Source organism: Phalacrocorax carbo, chromosome Z (assembly GCF_963921805.1).
Source record: "Phalacrocorax carbo chromosome Z, bPhaCar2.1, whole genome shotgun sequence".
Taxonomy (NCBI): Eukaryota; Metazoa; Chordata; class Aves; order Suliformes; family Phalacrocoracidae; genus Phalacrocorax; species Phalacrocorax carbo.
Window position 1 is genome coordinate 74,556,545 of NC_087548.1, and position 12,841 is coordinate 74,569,385.

Sequence of the window (12,841 nt, forward strand, 5' to 3'; positions counted from 1 at the left end):
TGCTTCTTTTAAACACCAAGTAAACAATTATATGGCCACTATTCTTACCTAAATACCCTGTGTAGAGTACTTGTGTAGTCCACTAATTAGTAACTCTTATGTCACCGTATGCCAATAGGCAAAACATAGCTTTAAGCATGACTTCTCTTCCTAGTTGTGCTGCTAATCTTACTAGTCTCCCACTCAACACACAATATCAGATGCTAGTAGCAATACTAATTTGGAGATTTTTATTGCACAGAACTGTCCCTTACATAAACTGGTGAAGGGTCTAGAGAACAAGCCTGATGAGGAGCGGCTGAGGGAGCTGGGGTTGTTTAGCCTGGAGAAAAGGAGGCTGAGGGGAGACCTTATCACTCTCCGCAACTACCTGAAAGGAGGTTGTAGTGAGGTGCGGGTTGGTCTCTTCTCCCAAGTTACTAGTCATAGAATGAGAGGAAATGGCCTCAAGCTGCACCAGGGCAGGTTTAGGTTGGATATTAGGAAAATTTTCTTCACTGAAAGGGTTGTCAAGCCCTGGAACAGGCTGCCCAGGGAGGTGGGGGAGTCACCATCCCTGGAGGTACTTAAAAGCCATGTGGTGCTTTGGGACATGGTTTAGTGGTGGACTTCGCAGTGCTGGGTTAGCAACTGGACTCAATGATCTTACGGGTCTTTTTCAACCTGAATGATTCTATAAAATCCATCTTAAGAGTATCTATGCTCAGAAAGGTCACTGAAGTAGTATTTTCTGCCTATACCAGTCAAAAAAGAATAATGATGGATGAAGCAGGGGGGAGGGAGGAATCAAAAGATACTGATTTGTTATAATTATTTAATATAATCTAGACTAAAATTATAATTTCTCTGAAATCTTTAATCAGGTAAAATTTCTATTAATAGTTTCTTAAGAAAAGATGCTATTGCTAACAAACAGGCTAAGATCCCAACTACCTTTACTAATTTCCAGTATATGCTTAATCTCTAAAACACACAGTGAATTTACTTATTAGACTAAAGTGCAAGTAGCAATATATAAATACCCTGTGCCTTTAATTTTGAAGCTGAAAATAATGTCAACTGCAATAACAAAAGTAGGGTGAAAGTTACATTCACTCTAGTCTTTCTGAAGTTTTTTTAAAAACTGAATGCTAAATACCACTTAATAGTTAGCAGAATCTATTCTTCTATGGGAGCTTTCAAATTTATTTTATTTATTTACAAATACTGAGATGATCATATAGGTTAAAGAGAAATACAAAGTGTCTCAGGCATAGTTTCAAGTAAGTGAAGTATTTTATTTTCTGTCTTTATTTTTTATTTCACAGTTCAAGTATTGTAATGTGATGATTTGGAACATTGCTGTCCCTACTACAGAAATCTTTGAGCTCTTAGCTCTTAATATTTAGTTATCAAACTACGTCCCTCTGAGGAAATCGATAATGTTTTCTAGAGATTAAAATATTTAGATATTATAAGGAAACTAGTTCTAAAGGTTGTTTTGAAAAGAAAAGGGAAGGTTTTGCTAGAGGGGGAGCTGCTGCTCCTCTGTGGGAAGAGACCAGGGGCTGCCCAGTGCTGGACAGAATTTCAGCCAGCTCCAAAACAGATCTGCTGCTGCCCAAAGCAGTGCCAGTCACAGCACTGGGAGTGCCTCTGTGATAACATGTTTAGGAAAGGGTAAAAAACACTGTGCAACAACTGGGATAGGAATGAGAAAGATGTGGGAGAAACAACCATGCAGACACGAAGGTCAGAGAAGGAGGGGGAGATGCTCCAGGCACCAGAGCAGAGATTCAGCCTCTGGAGAAGACCACAGTGAGGCAGGCTGTCCCACTGCCACCCATGAAGGTCCACAGTGGAACAGATGTCTGCCTGCAGCCTGTGAGAAGGACCCACACTGGAGTAGTAAGGACTAGATCCCATGGGAAGGACCCATGTCGGAGCAGGAGAACAGCATGAGGAAGAAGGAGCGGCAGAAAAAAAGTGTTATGGACTGACCACAAGCCTCATTCACCACCCCACTGCGCTGCTCAGGGAGAGGAGGTAGAAGGGTTGGGAGTGAAGTTGAGTCTGGGAAGAAGGAGTAAGGGTGTGGGGAAGGTGCTTTTACTTTTGTTTTTGTTCCTCAAAGTTGAGGATTTTATGCCTGTGGTGGTAACTGGGGAGCAATCTCCCTGTCCTTATCTCAACCTATGAGCTTTCTCATCTTATTTTCTTCCCCTGTCCTGCTGAGGAAGGGGAGTGAGAGCAGCTTGGTGGGTGTCGGGCAGCCAGCCAAGGTTAACCCACCACAGCAAATGTACCTGAAGTACATGAGCCTTTCTTCATTACTGAGAACGAGCATTTTGAAACCAGGATACAGCTGGTTTGAAATTAAGAAGTTTAAGGTGAAAACATTGATTACTGTGAATTTTTCACTGAAATTCAAACAAGTAAAACATGCAACATTCATCTAATACTCCTAGTATTGAACTTTACTGAAAATACTCATTTTAGTTTGAAAGGCAAAAGAATTTTTGATCAACTACGGTTACCATCACTCATCACTACTGACAGCTCTGATTCCTGTTATGGTAGACTCATACAGGTCTTGGGGTGTGTGCTATACATTTACGTTTGCAGCTGATGATAGAGTGTTATCCTCTTAATGAGGGATGCCAAAGTTATTCATGTGCATCCACAGTGTTAGAATGATGAGAAGTCATGAAGTTAATGATCAAAATATCCCTAGTGTTCCCCAAACAAACAAAAAAATAGAGCTGAATACACTACACTTACCATTTTGGCATAATATGCATTTGCTGGCTCAGCATACTGGAGCAAAACTTGGAACTGATTGTTCTTAGTGAAGGTGATCATCTTCAAGACAGATCCAAATCTGGAGAAAATCTGAGAAGGAAAAAAATGGACTTTTGGAAACAATGCACACAAAAAACTAGTATTTTAATACTTCATATAAATTTCTGAAAGTGGTTGTTTGTTGGGGTTTTTTTTGTAAGAGCTGAGCAGAAATTGAGTGAACTCAGAATTTTATTTCAGGTAAAAAAAAAATTCAAAGAAGAGGCTACAAAAATTGGGGAAGAAGGATAAAATTGCCTTAAAGATTTAGCAATGACCAACTAAGAACAGGGAAGGCCAGCCCAGAGGGGCATTTGTCCAATGTCTGCAGGGAAATTGTAGATAATGAAAGTTGAGGTTTAAGAAACAGCCTTTCACAAGTCAGTTGAGATGGGAACTGCAAATTGCCTTTCAAGGTATCCACCTTTACGTTCTGTACTTCAAACAAACTCTGCAAATTTGGCGACCAAAAATACATCTTCAATTTGTAGGCACACCAACTATTTATTATGCAGACCCACTGTCCAAACTAGAAGACAAAGGAAAGAAGCAAGACAGAGACCTGTTTTTTACAATTTACAGCTGAATGGCATTTGATTTATTGCAAATGCAAGCATTGCAGAAAAATTTTAAAAGGTTGAAATTAAATATATATACACGCAAAATGAGGCAGTGCACTACATAAAGGTGTCTATACAAAAGTAAAGCCACAAAGAATGAGGGCAAAAGCATAGCTATCATGCCAATGCAGAAAACTATGTCAAAATTAACAGGAAAGGTGCGTTTGGGAAGTACTAACAGTTTTAGAGTGAACTGCTAGAATCGATGCAGGAAAGCAGAACCCCCCCAGATAAGTATTAAGCTTGGAAAGAAAGGCCAGAGGTAAGGACAAGCATCTCTTGCCAGCCTATTAGGCCTACAATTACAGATACAAGACACTGTCCTAACCCTTTGTGCCCAGTTTTTCAGTCTCTCAGAAACAAGGCGTTTACGCTGCAGTCATAGTTACGTGGTAGACAACTGAACAGAAACCTTTTTCACAGCAATTCAAAAGTAGCCACTGAGTTCCTGTTCACAAACCATTTCCCTTAAGAAAGGCCTAAATACAGCTTCAGAACATATGCTTTTCCATGTTCATCCATGAGACCAAACAGACCTTTTTTAAGATAATGAAATTCAATGTTTTCCTGTTTGTTTTGAAGCTAAAACCCACTGTATATGTCAATTTTGTTTCTGCAAAGATAACAATGAATATTCTGGTTCTTCTAATAAATATTTTAAGGTGAACTATGGTAAAAAAAAAGGGTTAGTTTCTTGACAAACAGTTATAACTTACAAAATATAATCAAAGATTTGGATGACAGCTTACCTACTAGCATTCCTTATGATGCTACACTTACCAATGAAAGTTGTCATTTCCATTAACCTTACCACACTTCCAAAGTAATGTTACATTGTGGCTATCAGGCACAGAGTGCTGCTTTAATTAGAGGAGATTGCCCCTGTTAAGAACTGCAAATAAGCTCTCTTTTCAAATATTGTTTAGTTTTCTAGACCTATTGCAAAAGTAGTTGAGTGAGGGTCATTGGGCTTTCAAAGTCTGAAAATATCATGCTGCTGCACTGAAGTAAACATTAATAAAATTCAAGTAAATTAACATGAATCTCCTCTTCCGCTGCCTGCTTAGTAAAAAACAAAACCACCAAACAAAAAACCCACACAAGATTAGATCCATGAATTATTGTTGCACTATTAAACTAGTACAGCTCCCATAACCACAGAAGTTTTTTCTCAGGTTATTCCAAGTGCAATAATAATCCTAAACGGTTGACACACTATTTGCACGAGCTCAACAATAAGTGAACAATGCTCATAGATATAAACAAAAGTTTAGATCAGGCAAATTGCTACATCAAAGTGACAACTAGTATAGTAGTTAATCAATATCATTGCGGGGAGATATAAAGAAAGAGGAAATACTAAGAGGTAAGAGGAAAAATAAAGTGTTGGTAACAATCAACTATTGTTTGAGATGCTAGCAGAGCAGCAAAAATCTTCCAGGACTGCAGGTTCTTGTAAAAACATCCCAATTAAATCGCATTAATTCAGGAAAATAATATTTGGGGTATGATGTTTTATTGTGTAAACTTACTAGTAATTACAAAAGCTTCAAGTATGAAGCCCTTTTCAATATTTGAAAACACTATCAACAAACCCTTTAGGCACAAAGAAATAGCCTTGCAAATTTACTGGTTTTAAACTTACAGCTCTCAACAGCCTCCCACAACCCCTCGCAGGAGTTATGGTAATGTCTTTCATAGCTATAAGCCCACCACTCTTCCAAGCTTTCAGAGGTAGTTAAAGTATGTGGCATTCTTAACAGTTGATGAACAATCGAAAGTATTTGTCCAAGTAACTATACTTTCATCGAATTATAAAAGTGAATGTAAAACCCTGAAGTATAATCCAAACTACAGTAGTTACTCAATACAAAAAGTGCTACAATATTGGACAAGTTCATAACAATCAATATTCTACTTGCTTATCATGTGGGCATAAATTAAAAGTAACACCAAGTTTGTTGCTGCTTCCACAAAAACCAAGGAACTAAAAGAAATAAAAGACAACATTAAAAGCTCAGTACAGAAGCTCTGTTTACTTTGATAGTTTTGTGCAAAACTGATTCAAGCCTAGATCCCTAAATTGCAACTAATTTTAAAGTGACAGTCCTCATTCAAATGATTAAGGATCCACAAGTACTTTAGAAAAAAAAGTTAATGCATTTACAATAGCAACAGATATTAAAAGATATTAACTTTTTAGCAGTCCTCATTACCTGATACAGCACTTCTAAAGCAATAGGGTAGGCAATATTGTCAACAATGACACGAAGAACAGAACCTTGACCTTCAGGAACAAGAGCATTTGTTGTAGCTGGGCTTCCAGGCTGCACAGTGTTCACAGCTTGCAATGCAGCTTGGGCTCTCTGAAATCAGGACACAGCAGAGACCACAATTAACTTACACACATAAAAATTATTAATATCTAAATAAAGTTCTCTTACAGAGAAAAGCATGTAAAATGCATTTAAACTGCAACTTCTAAAAAAAGATTTCCCTTTATCAGATTATGGATTCAAATCCCACATTAATAGGTAAGTCATACCACTTCCTTCCCTTTCCCCTCACCTAAAAGAAGTCAGATCATATTTCCACAGAATTATGACTTACTTTTTCAGTTAAACTGCTGCTACTTTGTAATGCCATATAGACAAAATTTTGCTTTGATTCACAGTAAGCTTTTGTCATTCTAGAGATCTTCCAGCAAATCAATATGACGACATTATAGTAATAGACTAACAACCAGTCAGTGTACCTATTGTGGTTTAACCACAGCCAGCAACTAAACATCACACTGCCTGAGAGTTTTCTTATTTGTGCCCTTTTGATTCTCTCCCCCATCCCACCAGGGACCAGGGGGAGTGAGCGAGCTCAGCTGCCAGCTGGGGTTAACCACAACAGTACCAAAACCTATTTTCTGTGCTTTACTAGGATTTCACTCTCTTCAGGAACTAGGGCTTGCTGAGGTAAGCTCAAAGGTGAATACCCTTTTTTTTCTGAGCAAAGCGATCAGCCACAAAAAACACCTTTAAACCTCGCTCCTCAAACTGCCTCACTGGGACTTTGGAAGTCTCTATGCTTGTTTTTGATGGGCTTTCCTCAAAAAGGTCTTCAGACTACCTCTGAGAGAACTATGGAGAGATGTTGCTTTCCAAATATAGTGTTGTGAGTTGAAGTCTTGTCTCAGTAACGCTATTTCCTTGGAAGATAGACAAAACATGGCACACAAAGATGTTACTCAGGTTCAGAAACATGTTACCCTGCAAAATAATCTGTACTTCAGGCCTGAGTCTAGACACTAGGTCAGTAACGTAGTGTTCGGCTGCTCTGCTAGGGTTCCTAAATTTAAATAAAACTCAAATGTAAGAGATATAAGTGCCAAAAAACCCATTATTTAAAACCAAAAATTTTTGAAGTAGACAATGTTGGTTTTACAGAAGGAGAAAGCAAGTGTCATGCACTGAGTTGAAAATACCCTGAGAAATGGACACATGGAGTCTCATTTGCAAGTATGAGTATAGTTTTCCTGAGGCTGTTACATACACCACATCCTTAAAAAAAAATCTTATTATTTATCTGTTTTTGCAGATAACAAACCAATCCAGCAATCTTGGAAAAAGACAAATAACATTTTTCAGATAGACAAGCTTACAAGATTTTAGTGACTTTTGTGTTAGCAGAAATTAAAAACGAGCACTGACTTTTTTGCCCTAATCAGTACTTGCAACATTCCTACAGAAAACAAAATCATGATTGCAATTCATTCAGGAATCAAAAAATCCAAATGGATTTCAATTACAATATGATGGTTTGTATACTTTGATGTTGTTGTGCAAAGAGTATTTCCTTGTTTAGAGACCAGGATTTAAATCAGTCATCTGCAGTGTTCAATCGTATTCTTAAGAAATCAAATTTTAGTACTTCAAAAATACAAGGAAGAAATTAATTCTGCTGCTTGACTTGAATTTACACATAAAACTGATGTTTTATCAGTGAAAAAATCAATTTTATTGAATCTAGGGTTCTTCCTAGAATAGAGAGTCAACATTTAAAAAGATAACACTATTAAGAATAAGCTTGAACAAATCACAGATTACTATTTGCTATTCCTGAGTTTAGCAAGGCCTTGGAACAGTGCCAGTAACACAAATCTTACAAAAGCAGGTTACATGACCCCTCACAATAACATATATTTCTGATAAAGTAAAAAGCTTCAAAAGAGCTGCTTTTTGGGCAGAAAGTGGTTCATCATGTATCAACTGAGTTTGCTCTTCCATTCTTCAGATGGCATCTACAGACCCATGATTAGCAATTAACTTTAAGAAAACACAAACAAAATTGAGTGGTATGTTTTTGTGGTATTCCTGCTACTATCTTATGGACACTGTAACAGGGAAAAAAAATCAGGACTAATTATTCAGAGAAAAGATTTACCAGAGAAGACATAATATTCTTTTCATATTCTGAAGATATTGCGAGCTATTACCAAATGTTAAAACTTCAGAATGGCAAAAGTTATTTCAAAACATATTGTAAGCAAATATTTCTAGTGTAGAATATAACAGCAGGGTCCACCTACAACAAAGTGCTTAGGACTGTTTCTAGTCACGTTTTTAACACATCTGAGGATGAAGACTCCACAGCCTCTCAGAGCAACCTATTCCAATGTTTGACCAAAGAGAGTCTGTCTCCACCTTCTGTACTCCCACCTCACCACATATTTGCAGGCATTGGTAGAATACTCCCTAGCTTTCTCTTCCTCAGGCTTAACAGTTCCAGCTCTCTCTGGCTCTCCTTGTATACAAGATGCTCCAGTTCCTTAACCATCTTCATGGCCTTTTGCTGGGTTTGCTCCACTCTGTCCATGTCTCTCACTTACTGAGGAGACTAGGACAGGACACAGCATTCCAGGTGTGTCTCATCAGTGTTGAGTAGAGGGGAAGGTCACGTCCCTCAGTCTGCCAGCAGTGGTCTGCCTTCTGCAGCCCAGGAAGCTGCTGGCCTCTTTGCTGCAAAGGCATGTGTGTTGTCCACCAGGACCCTCAAGTCCTTCTCTGCGAAGCTGCTTTCGAGCTGGTTGGCCCCAGTGCACAATGGTACCTAGGGCTACCCCTCCTCAGGTGCCAGACTTGGCATGTCACTTTCTTGCACTTAATAATGTTCCTCCTGTCAGTCCATTTCTCCAGGATTTCAAGATCCTCCTGAACAGCAGCACAACCATCTGGGATGTCAACTAATCCTCCAAGTTCTGGGTTGTCAGCAAACTTGCTGAGGATGTTCCCCATCCCATCATCCAGGACATTAATGAAGATGTTAAACAGTATTGGCCACAGTATCAACCCCTAGGGTACTCCACAAGTGACTGGCCACCAGCAGGACTTCATTTCACTGGCCACAACCATTTTAGCCTTTCAGATCACTTCATAGTCTGCTTACCTAGACTGTATTTAATCAGTTTGTCTGTTGGGTTGTTATGGGAAAAAATGTTGAAAGTCTTACCAAGTCAAGATAAACAATATCCACTGCTCTCCTCTCATCCACCAAACCAGTCATCTCACCATAGAAGGCTATCACATTGGTTCAGGCATTACTTCCTTTTCAAAAACCCATGCTGACTTTTCCTAATCACCTCCTTGTCCTTAGAATGTTGAAATGGCTTCCAGGATTACCTACACTACTAACTCCCCAGGGACCAAGCTAAGTGTGATCAGCCTGTGGCTCCCTGAATCCTCCCTCTTTATGACAGGAGAGAGATTCATTTTCTTCTAGCCCTCAGGAATCTCCTCCAATCGTCGTAACCTTTCTAAGACTGTAGAAGTGGCCTTACAATGACATCAGCCGGCTCCCTCAGCATTCACAGATGCATCATTAGGGCCACAGACTTTGATTTATCCAGTTTGTTTAAAAGTTCCCTAACGAGATTCTTCTCTACTTCCTTCATCACAACTTTCCCACTGTTCTCAGTTGCTTGGAATTCCCAAGTGCAAGTCTTAACCACTAAAGACTGAGGAGAAGGCATCCAGTACTTAAGCCTTTTCCATGTCCTTTGTCACCAGGGCCCCTGCCCCATTTAGCAGCAGGCCCACATATTCCCTAAATCTTCCTTCTGCTGCTGATACACTTCCAGGAGCCATTCTTGTTGCTGTTCACATCCCTCACTAGAGCCAACACCATGTGGCCTTTGACTTTCTTAATCACATCCCTTCATGACGAGATAATGCTCTATACTCTTCCTGGGTCACCTTTTCTATGCCTCTTTTTTTATGTTTGAGTTCAGTTAAGAGCTCCTTGTTCATCCAAGCATTCCTCCTGGCACCTTCACTTGATTTCCTGCTCATCAGGATGAACCATTCTTGACCTTGAGCTCCTCCACAGTAATTTTACAGATATTGAAAAGCCCCTGTCTGAAAAACATTACCACTTAGATAACAACAGAGAGAAATAATATCTATCAGTATTTTACTATTGGTGTAGTTGAAAGTAGTCTGTTTATTTACTGATGTTGTGGTTTAACCCTTGTAGGCAGCCAAGTGCCACACAGCAGCTCAGTCACTTCCCCCCAGCAGGATGGGGGGGAGAGAACTGGAAGGGTAAAAGAAAACTCGTGGGTCAAGATAAAGACGGTTGAATAGACAAAGCAAAAGCAGTGTACGCAAGCAAAGCAAAACAAGGAATTAATTCATTGCTTCCCATTGGCAGGCAGCTGTTCAGCCATCTCCAGGAAAGCAGGGGTCCATTACAGGTACTGGTTACTTGGGAAGACAAACACCATCACTCCAAATATCCCCCCTTCCTCTTTCTTCCCTCAGTTTTCTATGCTGACCACAATGGTCATATGGTGTGGAATATCCCTTTGATCAGTTGGGGTCAGCTGTCCCAGCTTTGTCCCCTCCCAGCTTCTTGTGCACTCACACTGGCAGGGCAAAGAAGCAGCAGAGGCCTTGATGTTATGTAAGCATCACAAGCTACTATGAAGAAAATTAACTCTATCCTAGCCAAAACCAGTAAAGAACTCAAATGAAATACTGACCTGTTAAATGGAAATATTATACTTACAGACTGATTGGGTAGATTGTCAGTCTTAAGTTCTCTGTGATTGGAATACTGAATATAAATAGGCTGACTGCGGAGGTAAGGTGTAGAAGGAGTATAGTAGTTCATCATAGTTGTAGCAGCTTCTTCAGAAGCCATTTCCAAAAATGCCTGCAACCAATAAGTAGCAGTTTTCAGGGTTGTTTTGTTTACAGGACAGAAGAAAGCATCAAAGCACCATTTATTCCCAATTCCACTCTCACTAGAAAAAGATCATGTGAAAGTACAGTGCTAATTTGCTCATTAAACGTCATTTATGTGTGTTGTGTTTATGGGTTTGTTTGATTTCATTTGTGGGTTTTCTTGAAAGGTTTTACATTCTAAATACAATAAGTCATTAAAGAAGAGCTATAACAAATATGACATATGAGCAGCGATGGTGCTAAATATAGCATGCTGCTAATGAATTTATTAGATTCATGAATCCAAGCACTATTACTTAGGTAGCAGATACACATTGTAAAGGCAAGAATAGGACATTAAATGTGTATCAGTTTGTGCATTATATTAACCCAGCTCACTGCTCTAGAAAATTTTTGAATGAATGCCTATCATGTTTAGGATTTCAGTGTTTATTCATGATGTGAACTACCCCATCACATCTAAAATGTTTTTAAAAACTTGAGAAATTTATTTCACATGAAAAAATTAACATACATGTTATTTAATCAGGCAGGTTATTTCAAGAAATATGTTGACATCCGTAGTGACAATATAGTTCTTTATCACCTACACATTCTTTCAGAAGGTGGATATAATGTTTAGCAATGTTCTTAACAAGTTACTAGATCATTACTTAATCTAAAAGTATATTAAAAACTTAAAATAAATATCAAAACATCCTTTCACATTTGAAAATATTAAAATCTTGACCTATCTATGAAATACTTAGATATTGTTGCAATCATTTCAGCCAAACGCAATACCAAAAGGGTCGTAACATGAACCACATCTTCAGCCTTGCTCTTATAATTGAAACATTGAAAATTACATACCTGACTTTTCCCTTTTAGCATCAAGATGTTAGTTACTTTGCCAAAAGGGAGGCCTAATGAAATTATTTCTGCTTCAGTAGCATCACTTGGAATTTGACGAAGGTGAAGGACACGAGATGGGGAGCATGGCAATTTGTCTTCTTTCGTATCGTCTCCTTCCATTTTCTTTGTGTCATTCTCATTATCTACAATATTTTCGGGACGGGGATGATCAAGAAAACAAGACAAACTTATTGCACAGTATACACAGCAAAACCTCAAAGAGATAAACTGCTGTCTCAGCATTTACATTGACTTATCTATAGCTCTTTGAATCCTAGGAAAGGGCAGTTAATCTATAATCAAAGGACAGCTTAAGAAGACTCCTTCGGCTGTTCCAAATCTCCGCTGCAAGGGGAGATTGTGGGGTGTTTGTTGTGCTTTGGTTTGGGTTTGCTTGTTTATGTTCTTATGTATTGTTTAAGACTTAAAGACAGGCCAATAATTTCTTCCCAAATGCCCATGCAACATATTTACCAAATGGGCAAATAGTAGTTGGGAGGTAATACTTTTTTTTTTTAAATTACTAACTTATCTTCCTGCATGGTATGTTTCTTAATTAGATTAAGTTTTTAAATTTTTAAAATTTTATTAAAGAAATCCTGGTGTTCCACATGATTGTAAGTTTTAAAAAGTCTTTGAAAAGGAGAGACAACAGTGAGGCATGAAATCCATACAGATTCTAAAGTCTTCCACTTTGGCAAACCGCCTTTACCAAACTGACAGGTAAGTCACCAATGGTTACATTTCAAGGAGATGACTCAGATTTCTTGAGAGCACTTTTAAGTGGAACATCACATCTGGTACAGGCATATTGTTCTAGAAGCTACCACAATGGAGTAATAACTCAAAGTAGTAAAAATGAAATTTATTAGCCAAACTACAGATCCCAGTTAGAGATTCTCCTAAAGCAAGCTACAGAGGCTTATAAGACTTGGTGAAAAAACATCCTAAACTACGAGGAAAGGGAGTATGTTTGATGGAAATTGTATTGAAGTGTAACTGCGTACCACTTCAAGTAAGAAACAGCATTCTTTTTTCACTTATGTGCCACAAACAGCTTCACTCCAGCAAGAGAGATAACCTTAACATCTCATGTGTTGCATTTAGCCTTCCAAAGAGAATCACAAAAGATTAGGAAAAAATATCTATATGTGCTTAGTAAGTAATTTCAGAATTTGCTCTAGGTTTTGGGTACAGCCAAAGGCTGAGAAGCGGTTCACACAAGTCATTCTGTATAAGGATCTTCACAGAGGGTTTTTTTACTAGTGGAAG

General features: G+C 38.5%; 1 protein-coding gene across 4 annotated transcripts in view; it reads right to left on the reverse strand.

Annotated features, from left to right (window-relative positions):
- The window catches only part of PTBP3 (polypyrimidine tract binding protein 3), a 42,238-nt gene that overhangs the window by 12,675 nt on the left and 16,722 nt on the right, over positions 1–12,841 (reverse strand). For all 4 annotated transcript variants that reach the window (XM_064438065.1, XM_064438066.1, XM_064438063.1 and 1 more), the window contains 4 exons: positions 11,528–11,712; positions 10,497–10,643; positions 5,657–5,806; positions 2,761–2,871 (listed from right to left, as the gene is read on the reverse strand). In XM_064438065.1, coding sequence (XP_064294135.1) covers positions 2,761–2,871; positions 5,657–5,806; positions 10,497–10,643; positions 11,528–11,712 — 593 coding nt within the window. The remainder of the gene's footprint in view (positions 1–2,760; positions 2,872–5,656; positions 5,807–10,496; positions 10,644–11,527; positions 11,713–12,841) is intronic.